At 39.9% G+C, this 12071-nt stretch overlaps 2 protein-coding genes and 1 non-coding gene across 6 annotated transcripts in view; 1 reads left to right on the top strand and 2 right to left on the bottom strand.

The window, feature by feature from the left end:
- Positions 1-1900: 1900 nt before the first annotated feature.
- On the bottom strand, positions 1901-4571 carry HSPA2 (heat shock protein family A (Hsp70) member 2). Its single transcript, XM_006206968.3, has one exon. It carries the CDS (start codon positions 4290-4292, stop codon positions 2382-2384), a length of 1911 nt encoding a protein of 636 aa, XP_006207030.1. The 5' UTR covers positions 4293-4571; the 3' UTR covers positions 1901-2381.
- A 503-nt stretch (positions 4572-5074) lies between these two features.
- Positions 5075-12071, bottom strand: part of ZBTB1 (zinc finger and BTB domain containing 1) — a 29568-nt gene continuing 22571 nt past the window's right edge. The window contains exons 3-5 of one of the 4 annotated variants that reach the window (XR_012073677.1): positions 11111-11308; positions 8931-8997; positions 5075-5425 (exon numbers count right to left, since the gene is read on the bottom strand). Coding sequence is in view for 1 of the 4 variants with exons in the window: in XM_072963206.1 (XP_072819307.1) it covers positions 11272-11308 (37 nt within the window). In the remaining 3 variants the exon portion in view is untranslated. Of the gene's footprint in view, positions 5426-8753; positions 8826-8930; positions 8998-11088; positions 11309-12071 lie in introns of those variants that run through there. The other 3 variants (XR_012073679.1, XR_012073678.1, XM_072963206.1) reach the window with 3 other exon arrangements.
- LOC116281112 (small nucleolar RNA SNORD2) lies at positions 8897-8964 on the top strand. Its single transcript, XR_004190567.1, has one exon. It is a non-coding gene; the product is annotated as a small nucleolar RNA SNORD2 (small nucleolar RNA).

Here is a 12071-nt window from a genome sequence, read left to right as displayed (position 1 = left end):
TACTGATCTAACATCTGCTAAGAAGTACCCAGGAGTTACCAAGTTACCAGTTTCAACTGATCCCTGGAAACAGTGAAAGGCTACTTTGGTGGCTTTATCTTAGCAATATTCAGATCTAGGCAAATTTGAGAAGCTAGAATAAAAACACTCAAGAAGGCCAGGAGTTTTACAAATTACTTTTCAAAATAAAAGAAACTGAAGTCTCTACATAGATTGATGTTAGTGTTATAGCAAGTTACCAGAGGCCAGGCCATGGATCATTTTTCCAATATTTTTCCAATATTAGAAACTAATCTCTTCTAAAGATAGGTCTAAAATGAGTAATACTAATACCTAATTGCACTTATATAAAGACTCCATGATAGTTTGAAGTTAGAGCAAGGGATAAACACTTTCAACAAATAAAGGACTCATAAAAGGTTAACAGAACAAGTATCTTGGTAAAAACTCATGTTAACTGTCACTCTGAGGTTCCTGATTACCTGATTGTTAGTAACATGGTAGTTTGTCAAATATTTATGTGATGCTATCTGCAGTCAATGAGATACCCTTAATGCCTCCTTGCTGAAAACTTTCCATCAACGTGGCATCAGCACTGGAAAACTCAAGTTATCGTCAGCTTTCTAAGTGTAAATAGCAATTATTTTTTAAAAAAAAAGTATTTTGAACCAACTTCACAACTGCCTTCTTATCTTCCTCTCCCACCCAAATGAGACTTGCTAAAAAAAAAAGTTCTGTGTGTACATAAGAGTCAGCTCTTGTGTGAGTCATTGCCAAAGCCCAATATTTTTAGGTTACTTTTTTCCTCCAGTTTTTATATTATTTCAAAAATTAATCTCTCTGCATGATATAGATGGGTACACTATGAAATTAAGTATTAACTTCTATAATTCACTGTTATCTTATTAACAACATGAAGTAAATCTACCTCATTTGGAAGGAGATATTAAAATGTCTGTGTGATGAAAACATTATGTTAACTATGCATTTTCCAACCAGCTTTACTGAATTTCTCCCACATTCTTCTTAAAGAGAATAAATCATAACAAAGCAGATGTGTCATTCCACTAAAATATAAAAATAAACATGAACCCTCTTCTCCTACGGATTTTAAAGCTTAAGCCCAGGACAGTGGATCCCAAAAGGCTGCAATATACCTATATTTAACGATCTCAAATCGGAAATACTGGAAAATGGACAAGTTGTATATTAACAAAAATACAAGACTATCTTGTAGTTTGTCTTTTGAAAACAGAAATCTATTCCAGTGATTTAAGGCAGGTATTGAAAAAGCATTGACTCTCCAATCAGAAAAAAGAATCTATATTTTCCCCACTGCCCTGCAAGTAATTAAAACTGCTGGAAACATACTTATGGAATTTGCCCTAAAATCAGAGCTATTTCACTAGAAAATTAAAGTTAACACAAGTTTTATTAAATTTGGACTCAGTATTAAGTGGCTTTAATATTTGCCTGCTGGCTTTTGTTTCAGGCACCTGTATGTTAACAGAAAGCAACGTGTTTCTTAGTATGTTAGGCTCTTATCAGAAAACAATTCCTGCCCCAGGTTTTGTTAGTTTAGAGATCATTTTATACTTAACCCTGGAACGTAGCTTGTACTTTGCTGGACTTTTCAGGTGGATTTTCACTTGAAAACTGAAGCCAAGCCTTAGGAGTTTGAACACTATCAGACCACAGTCTGGTTTCTGTATTAAAACAGGGGAAAGTTTATCCAGATCTTCTCCCCTTAAGTTGCTGGTAATTCAAAGCAGGAACCTTATCTGAGAATTAGACAAAACTGAGTTAGATAAATTTCACCTTATACTAATAATGTATTTATTTAGAGATCAACATGAGTAAAACAGTAAGAAGGGAAAATTGAAAACTCAAAAGACAGTAATTTTGAGATCAATTTCAACTTTACTTTAAAATTTGTATTTATGCATTTGCTTCAAAAAATATGCCCATCCTTAACGTTACTACAGTGTTCACTTTCCTCAGAAATTAGTACATAAAAATAAACAATTCAAGCTTCTATATACTGTTACCAAGCTTTCACAGAACACGTGTGCAAGCTTCAGGTTTCCCATCTCAAATCTCCACGCACAAACTAAGCTAACCAAAAATGCTCAAGTCAGCAAACACGCAAAATGCACTAAAGAGAAACCTCAAATAATGTTTTTAAAAAGCAAACTTTAGAACCTTTTTAATTAAACTAAGTTGTTGCACCTTTCCTTTCATATGCATACACCGGGCTAAAAAGCCTTCCAACAATAGATCTCTTACTTGGCACAAGGACATTTCAAAGAAGAAACAAAAACAAAAGGAAAAATAAAATAGAAAGGAAAAGAGGTTTACGCTGAGCTGACTCGAGTGCAAGTTTAATCCACTTCCTCGATGGTCGGTCCCCCGGAGGCTCCAGAACCGCCGCCGCCGCCAGGGCCGCCTTGATAAAGTTTGCTGATGATGGGGTTGCACACCCTTTCGAGCTCTTTCTGCTTGTGTTCATACTCATCTTTCTCTGCCATCTGGTTTCGGTCAAGCCAGTTGATCACCTCCTGACACTTGTCGAGGATCTTGTTTTTGTCTTGATCGTTAATCTTGCCCCTCAGTTTCTCGTCTTCCACCGTCTGCTTGATGTTGTAGGTATAGGACTCCACGGCGTTTTTGGCCGCGACCCGGTCGCGATTGGCTTCATCTTCCGACTTGTACCGCTCCGCCTCCTGCACCATCCGGTCAATGTCGTCCTTGCTCAGACGACCCTTGTCGTTAGTGATGGTGATCTTATTTTCTTTACCGGTGCTCTTGTCGGCGGCGGTGACGTTGAGGATGCCATTGGCGTCGATGTCGAAGGTGACCTCTATCTGGGGGACCCCGCGGGGCGCCGGGGGAATCCCGGTCAGGTCGAACTTGCCCAGCAGGTTATTGTCCTTCGTCATGGCCCGTTCGCCCTCGTACACTTGCACCAGCACGCTGCTCTGGTTGTCTGAGTAGGTAGTGAAGGTCTGCGTCTGCTTGGTGGGGATCGTGGTATTCCGTTTGATGAGTGGAGTCATGACGCCGCCAGCCGTCTCGATGCCCAGCGACAACGGGGTCACGTCGAGTAGCAGCAGGTCCTGAACGTTCTCGGACTTGTCCCCGATGAGGATGGCCGCCTGCACTGCGGCTCCATAGGCCACCGCCTCGTCGGGGTTGATGCTCTTGTTCAGCTCCTTGCCGTTGAAGAAATCCTGCAGCAGCTTCTGGATCTTGGGGATGCGAGTGGAGCCGCCGACCAGCACGATCTCCTGAATCTGACCCTTGTCCAACTTGGCATCGCGCAGCGCCTTCTCCACCGGCTCGAGGGTCCCGCGGAACAGGTCAGCGTTGAGCTCCTCAAACCGGGCGCGGGTGATGGACGTGTAGAAGTCCACGCCCTCGTACAGTGAGTCGATCTCGATGCTGGCCTGCGTGGAAGAGCTCAGGGTGCGTTTGGCGCGCTCGCAGGCGGTGCGGAGTCGGCGCACCGCGCGTTTGTTGGGTGCAATGTCCTTCTTGTGCTTGCGCTTGAACTCCTCCGCCAGGTGGCTCACCATGCGGTTATCGAAGTCCTCTCCGCCCAGGTGAGTGTCGCCGGCTGTGGACTTCACCTCGAAGATGCCGTCCTCGATGGTCAGGATGGACACGTCGAAGGTGCCGCCGCCCAGGTCGAAGATGAGCACGTTCTTCTCGCCGCCGGCGCAGCCCTTCTTGTCAAGGCCGTAGGCGATGGCCGCCGCCGTGGGCTCGTTGATGATGCGCAGCACGTTGAGGCCCGTGATGGTGCCCGCGTCCTTGGTGGCCTGGCGCTGCGAGTCATTGAAATAGGCCGGGACGGTGATGACCGCGCTCTGCACCTTGCCCCCCAGGTACGCTTCGGCGATCTCCTTCATCTTAGTGAGGACCATGGAGGAGATCTCCTCGGGGAAGAAAGTCTTGATCTCTCCCTTGTACTCCACCTGCACTTTGGGCTTCCCTCCCTCGCTCACCACGCGGAATGGCCAGTGTTTCATGTCCGACTGCACTGTGGCGTCCTCGAACTTCCGTCCGATCAGCCTCTTGGCGTCGAAGATGGTGTTGGTGGGGTTCATGGCCACCTGGTTCTTGGCAGCGTCGCCGATGAGGCGCTCGGTGTCGGTGAAGGCAACGTAGCTGGGGGTGGTGCGGTTGCCCTGGTCGTTGGCGATGATCTCCACCTTGCCATGTTGGAAGACCCCCACGCACGAGTAGGTGGTGCCCAGGTCGATGCCGATAGCCGGGCCGCGGGCAGACATCCTGACCGAAAGACAGGCAAGCGACGTTAGACGAGAACACCTGGGACAGAAAATCCGCGACCTCAACTAACGGTCGCCTCACACCCAACACCGCGAGCGCAACCAGCGTCTCCCGCTCCCCTCTCTCAGCTCCCGGCTCTTATAGTTGCCTTCCTGCCGCCTTCTGAAAACTCCCAGAGCCAATCCGCTCCCGGGACCGCCAGCCACAGGCTTCCCTGGGTCGGAATGACCCGCCTACCGCCCAACAGATTTCTAGCTGGGTGAGGGGCGGGACCCCGGCCTGCACAGGGACGCGAGGGGCGGCCGTTATGCAAATAAAGCCCCTCCCTAGTGTACCCCGCGGCCCGCAGCTTGGGGGCGTTAGGCTCGCGCCCCCGGCCAGGTGTGCGCGCTTTTGCCTTTCCTAAGACGGGGTTCGTCGACGTCCGGTGGATTGGCAGGAAACATGGCCAATGAGCAGCGCGGACGCCCAAGTGGGGTGGGGCAGGAAGGGCTGGGGCGTGGCGCGGGCGGGAGGCGCCGAACGATAGCCCGGAGAGGGTGGCCGTCTAGGTAGTTCGGTCAGTTCTTGAAGTCTGAAATGCTGTGTAGTGCCCAGTGTCCCAACTAACCTAGCTCTCGGGGGCGGGGCAGTCCATTCTGAGTCGGTTCCATCGAGGGAATAGGGCCAGAGCCAGCTTTTTTTCTTTCTCCGGAGCCGTGGGCGTTGGCGTGGCCTTGGCGTGAGGGCGGCTACCTCCGGGCGGGAACAAAAAGAAATGACAGAGAAATTTCTAGGATGGGCGGTCGGCCTCCTGGAAATTTATTTTGCGCGCTCAACGTCTCGGTGGGTGTGAGCGCTGGATAAAATCAGCCTGACGGGGGTGGGGGGACAGCAAGAGCCCGGGAGAGCGTCCGGGGAGGCCGGCTGTTTTTCCGCGTCGCTCGCCAGGCGGCCTGCAGAATGGGAGGCAGGGGAGTGGTTGCAGCTCGTCGTCCCAGTGTTTACAAACTTTCTGTACCTCGCTTTCCATTCCCCCTGCTTGTCCTGCCATGCAAAGCTTCGTAGTTTCACCTCCCTGTTCTCTCTACTGCTTTCCTTATTTTCCTTTTCAAGTGCTTTACCCGCCGCTTTGGGTTCTTCACAGGGAAATCTGTAAATTAAAGCCCACATGTTGACACACTATAAAATAACCCATTCTCGTGTCCCTCGTGATTCTCTCATCTGCAGCTTAAACACACACGATCGTGTTTATGATTGAGTTATGTTATGACTGAACTCAACTGAGTGAGATAATTTTTTTTAGCTATGATGAAGTTATACCAGAGGCATAAACCTCAGAAGGTAAATGAAAAGGGGCGCAGTTCATTTTATGTTTAAGAGGAACATGAGTGTAGGTCTGGAAGTACGATCTGGCTCCAGGTAATCGGAGATAGAAGCAGTCACCTATAAATGTGCTCTTGAAGTAAGACAATAACAAATTCGCCTCATGTAGGGAAGCTGGAGACATTCATTATGAGAACATTAACAAATACCTGCTGTGTGAGAGTAGAAAGACAAATGTAATAGTCCTTCCTTACGAACTTGGGAGTCCAATAAAGAGGTAAAAATAATTCGAGAGAAGTGCTATAGAAACACAAAGAAGGAGCACATCCAGACAGGGGAAAGTATGTTCCTGAGGGCTTCCTGGAAGAGGTGACATACCCTAGCCAGGCGCCGAAGTTTGCCAGCAAAGAGGGGAGGAAAGGCATTCTTTGCATGGGTTGTAGCATGGGCAAGGATGAGAGAAGTGTGTGCTGGAGCAACTACAAGTTTTATGCAGAAGGTTAATGGCACTATGAGGGGAAGGATAGAACAACAAATAGTCTCTTTAGGTAGACAGGATACATTTAAGAGCTTTATGTGCCATGGTCTTTTTCCTGGGGCTGTGGGAGGAGGGAAACTATACTTTGAAGGAGGGTAATGTATTGTCCACATCAAAGTTGTTTGAGACAGTGCTGGAGAAAAATTTTTATCTGAGAGACACAAAAGTTATCTGACCAAAAAATAATGTTGACAGAATCCTATGAAGTCAAGCAATGGACATTTAAGTTTCTTCTATCTAGTTGTGTATGTAATTTCCACTTTTAAAACACACATTAGCTATTAATTTGTTAATCTCATTGGTTAAATAGTACTGGTTTTAATCACAGGTCCATCTCTTTTTCTATGAAAGAAGTTAGCGAAGAAATTTGAACTAGGAAAACTTTAAAAAAAATTAGGAAGACAAAGATCAAACCAAAATGTTTTTATTGAATTTACCTTAAATTGTGAGAACAGATTTCTTGATTTTATTCTTGGAAATTTTTGTCTTTTGTGTGTTAAAAAAAGGAGGGGTGGAGGGAATTAGTGAGCTGGAGAGCAATACCAATTCTTTGTAGAACTAATGATATGATGTGATTTAGACAGGATCCCAACTACAACTGAAAGGAGAGAATTGTGTGAAACACAAACTCTTCAGATCTCTTGGATTCAGACAGCCGGCACACACATACCTCAAGCAAAGCCAGACTGCAAAAAAACAATCATGGTTGTTCTTACACACAGACACTAAAATTAGTTTTTCAGAAGGGAGGGGTTCTTTTGTATAGTAACTAGGTACTATCTCTATGCACAATTATTACAAACAGATCTTGCAATCTAATTACCACAATTATCTTCAATACAGCTTCTGAAACCACAGTAGCAATTTTATCCGTATTTTCATTTTTTTTCTGCTCTAACTTTTCACCTAGTGAACTGATGTTTCATATGTTTCATACTTTAAATGGCATCCTGAGCTTTCCCCCAAAAGACACAGTATTTGCATTTTGATTTTATATGAAATGAACCTTTGTAGACCTAGAATGTTATCATATACTGACCGTTCTTGGAGTTTTTATATTTTTCCTTATTTGTATTGATTTTCTTTTTAATGTTCTTTTTGATGATTGTGGCTCACATTTCATTAAAAACGTAGCCCATTAAAATTATCAAATTAGCAAATTTATGATCAAATGATATTCTTCAGTGCCAATAATGTTGCAACAAAACAGGTAAACCCTAATAGTGGGAATGTAGATCGGTACAATCCTTCTGGAGGGCTGTGTGACAATATTTTTTCTTTACTTTAAATATGATCATACCCTTCATTTAGCATTACTCTTTGTGGGATTTATCCTTAGGAAATAATAGAGCATGCAGGTATATTATTTATGATAACAATGATAAAAGGGAAATTGTTTTAATATCTGACAATAAGAAAATTATTATTTAAATTATAGTTATGAATTATTATGTAGCCCTAAAAATTGTTTCTAAGATTTTTGATACAGGAAAATGTTCTTGATATTAATTAAGTGGAAAAATAAGATACAGGAGTTGTACAATCATACATATGTATGAAAAATGCATCAAAATTAGTTATCTCTAGAAGGTAGGATCATCAGTAATTTTTCTAAATTTTCTTGTACTTTTACAATTGGTTTTCAAAGCTTGACTATTAACATTCAACTGAAACAAAATTCACTAATCCTACTATTAGCATAGAAATTACTACTGATTTTTAACAAGTGAAATCCGTTTGGCAAATTATAAATACTAGGTTGTTTCAAAATATTTTTTAATTCAAAGAGTAAGATTCCACACAGTCTGAAAAAAACAAGAGCTTTAATATGTGTCAAATTTTCTCTAATTAATCCTCAAAACCCAAAAGAGTACCTGGAACACAGTAGTAATTCACTAGCTCAATGTTTATTAAAAGTGACCTGAGGCATATTATTTAACCAAAAGTATCTAGAAATTATTTCCATTTTTTTCTGAATAAGAGGAAGATTCTCGTCCTACTGCTTTTATTCTGTACTAAATAATACTGCAGAGACCAAAACCTGAAATAAATTCACATCTGAAAATATTTGTACCTGAGATTCAAAGATGAATAAGATGAGGTCTAAAACTATGTGCATGGGTAGCCACGCCTCCCTAAAGAGACTAAGCAAGAATACATTTCTTCCAGAATTGGTAGGGAAAAAAAATTAAGGATTTTGTGGAACCCTCTCAATCCCTACCCAGGCAGAACCTTAATAAAAGTTGTGGATTGTTTGAAGAGTAATGTTGGCCTGATGAGAAGCTGGAATAGGTAGCAGTCTCTAATTTGAGGGCCTATGAGCAAACCGGAGTTGAACTAGTTATTATATTTAAGATCTCTATAAATGCTGCCATTTTATAATTCTTTGGATGTACCCTGTCCCAAAATATTTCTCTAGTCACCTGTCACTATAGGAAAAATTTCACCACTTTTTCTTTGAGTCTTAAAAAACTCAGTCTTTAAAAGTTGTAATTAAACTGTAGATACACAGTGGTCTGTGGTAGGACACTACCATACCTGGTTTGCAAGGCTAAGGGACCCAAACCCGGAAGAGAGGCTTTTCCAGAAAAGAAGTGAAATCTGTGACAACAGCAGACAAATTGTGCCTTCTTCAGTTTTATAGATGCTAACTTCAAGAATAGACTCTTGTGGAGTAGTCTGAAATAATCTGAAAGTGAAGTTGTCTTATACATGGAGACTCAGACTTAATATGCCATTATTGCTAATACTTATTAAATTCTGTGAAATTAGGCAATTATTTTTCAGGACTTACCTGAAATGAAGAGAATACTCATTGCTGATCACATGGATAAAGAAAAACAACTTGTTAAATTCTCAAACTGAAAATAAACAAAATGAGTTATATTGGTAAGAAAGTAATTTTGCTGAATAAATTGTTTGTTAGAGAAATGAATTAACCCTCCAAAAGAACTAAATACTGTGTTGGTGGATTTTTATAAATAATTACTTTTTTTTATATTATGAGAAAACCACCTTAATTTGTTGCCATCTGCTTTTGCCATGAGATAGTACTTTCAAATCATTCTATGTTGAAAGAAGCCAGGATTTGGAAATAAGAATTTTAATTAATTTTTTGTGCACTTCTTAAGCTGCTCAGAAATATCATGATTAGCTATATTAGATTCTTTATTATTTTGATATAGAATGAAAGAAATTGATAACTTTTCATACAAAATTTTTTAAAAGAGCCAGTTTGAAAAAGTACAGTATAAATAAAAGTAATATACAGACAGTTTAACTTCTGATCATAGAGGAGGAAATTTTATTATGTATAAGCAATAGATTAAAAAATGTAACAAAAATTGTCTATGTAACCCAGTAACTCCATTTTATACTTATACAGAAAATAATCACATTATAGAGTGCATTTATATCACTTATAATTATTGTAATTCATTACATTTGTAGTTTAGTACAGTCAAAATTTAAGCCATATTTATTTTGTACATCTAATTCCACCAGTCAATCAAAAATCATTGTTACTGAGTTTCTACTATATTGATCTGGCACCTTTAATTATTGATAGTATGCTTTTATCTTTTCTGTTTCCTATCTGTTAGAAGTCTGCAGTTCTGTATGCTTATTCATGTTCCCAAAAGAGATTAGCTATAGTTTTTGTTTTAGGCTCTAAAACTTCTCCAAGCATTTTTGCTTTATTTCTCTTAAAGCAGTTGAATTCATGTGAATTTGAAGTCTTTAATGGATTTTTCGTCTCCCTTCTCAACCCAGTACCCACTATCACATTCTAATCAACTCCCTGTGATTTTTTTGTTAGTTGGGTTATTAAAATGAATATTCAAGTTATCACTCTGTTTTATAGCTAGAGATGTTAAATGATATGCTATTATGTATTCTCTAAGTTAGATCTCTTTGTGCAACTCCTTATTAAAACATTTGAAGAAATCGGCTTAAAAACAAACATTTCTGAAAATATGTAACATCTTGATATTGCAGAAGAAACAATGATGATGATGATGATGAATTGGGTACACAGTTAACTAAAACCAGAACTACAAATATACTCACAATAAGGATATAATGCAAGATTCATATGGTTAATAAATGTGTGTATATCTATCTGTCTGTCTATCTGTCTATGTACCTATCTATCTGTTATCTCCAGGTTAAAATCTCACTAAACATTTCATTTTCCCATGAAAGTTTTTTTAAACAGGTTAACCATTGTTTGATTCAATACTTAGTTGAATTTCTCTTGACATTTGAAAGCTGAGAAGCATGGTATTATACATTAATACCAAGAATAAATGTTTAACAGAAACTTATCCTGCCTTATTAGGTTACATTACTAAGTTGAGAAGAAAATACTGTGTCTTAAGATACTTTCTTCTTGGTTGTCTGTGATTTGTAAAAATATGCTACTGTTGAAGTAGTACCACTTCTATTTTTTCTTCAAGTAACAGACTTAAAAGGGAGCCCCATTAATATTAATAATCAAGTTTGTATACACAGTGAAAAAAGAGGAAAAGCAAATGTTACATTACAGGAAGCAATAACTAGATTATTTTTTCTTATTAAAATATTGGTCTTAAATTTTTTCTCTGTGCCCACATCTTTTTATTTATACTCTAAACTGCAGATTTTGGGGTGTAATTTTTGAAATTGTCTAACTACATTTCATGATATGTAAACTGTAATTCAATGTATTTTAAGTTTAGAATTATATGTGTTTATACAGATATGTGATTATCTCACTTTATAATGTATTTATAGTAGCCTAGCAAGCCCTTTTATTTTAGGAGGGACCCTTGAAGATAATTAGCATATAAAGTTTCATTTTAGTGTAACTTTAACCACTGATGTCATATGAATATTCCAGTTATTTTTCTTTAGCAGATTTTCCACAAATAATAGATAGGAGAGTCACCACGAATCAATTTGATTCCAACAAAGTGATTCCAAAGTGATATTTACTGAGTTTTCTTGGATCCTTGCAACTGGAACTTTGGGGTTTGATGAGGTTTGTCAGAAGACAGAAAAGATGGTGTCACTTCAGATCTGATATTCCTGGGTCTGGACTTAAAGGTTATCTGTTGAAGATTGATTCTTCCCCATGTCCTCTCCAAATTCAGATCTCACTTCTCCAGAGGTTTAGAAGGCCCTATTTGACCACTGCCACACAGAAAAAGACAAAACTCAAGAAAAATATTATTACAAGTTGACTGCTCTACAAGATACAACATAATTCTTAGTTCAGAATTTCATGACTTTTGGCACCAGGCCAGTATACTACACTGTTAACAGAACAAAGAATGGGAACAAAAAGCACAATTCCTAGAACTTAGATTTATTTAACTTCTTCCCCAATGTAAATTCATCATACCCTTCAAATATAAGGTGTTCTTATTACCAATGTAATTTTTCAGCTATCGGGGCAATTTTTTTCTTACATGAGCTAGGTAGGCTAGAATGGGTATGGCTCATAAGTACATAACATAAAAAGATAGGAGGGCAGCCAGGTAGGGAAAAGTAAGGAGAAAGGAAGCAGTTAAGAAATGTTTTCCTTCAAATAAAATAATTTTACAATGTATTTGTTAATGGCAACTCTCTGAATGAAACATAGATCTAACAAATTTAAAAGTTCATGTCCTTTTTATTGAGGGCCTTCAGCCATCAAGTTAACATTATTCTCTTTAAATATTAAGTGCTTTACACTCTGCAAGTGAAAATAAACACACACACACAGAGACATACACACACACGCACGCATGCACACACAAAGGAGTTTTCCTTCAAATTCCTAAGTTCATAACTCCCCTAACCTGCTTCAGTGATTCTGGGTAGAATTATATTTTTCGCAGCAATGCTTTGTCCTAATTTTGTCAAAAAGAGATTGTCACTTAAATTATTTTTTTTCCACATCAGGGAACATTTA

The sequence above is a fragment of the Vicugna pacos genome, chromosome 6 (assembly GCF_048564905.1).
Source record: "Vicugna pacos chromosome 6, VicPac4, whole genome shotgun sequence".
Classification (NCBI taxonomy): domain Eukaryota; kingdom Metazoa; phylum Chordata; class Mammalia; order Artiodactyla; family Camelidae; genus Vicugna; species Vicugna pacos.
This window is presented reverse-complemented; position numbering and strand designations above follow the sequence as displayed.

Bases quoted from the DNA above. Each gene is read 5' to 3' on its own strand.
- HSPA2 (XM_006206968.3), bottom strand. From the start codon at position 4,292: ATGTCTGCCCGCGGCCCGGCTATCGGCATCGACCTGGGCACCACCTAC.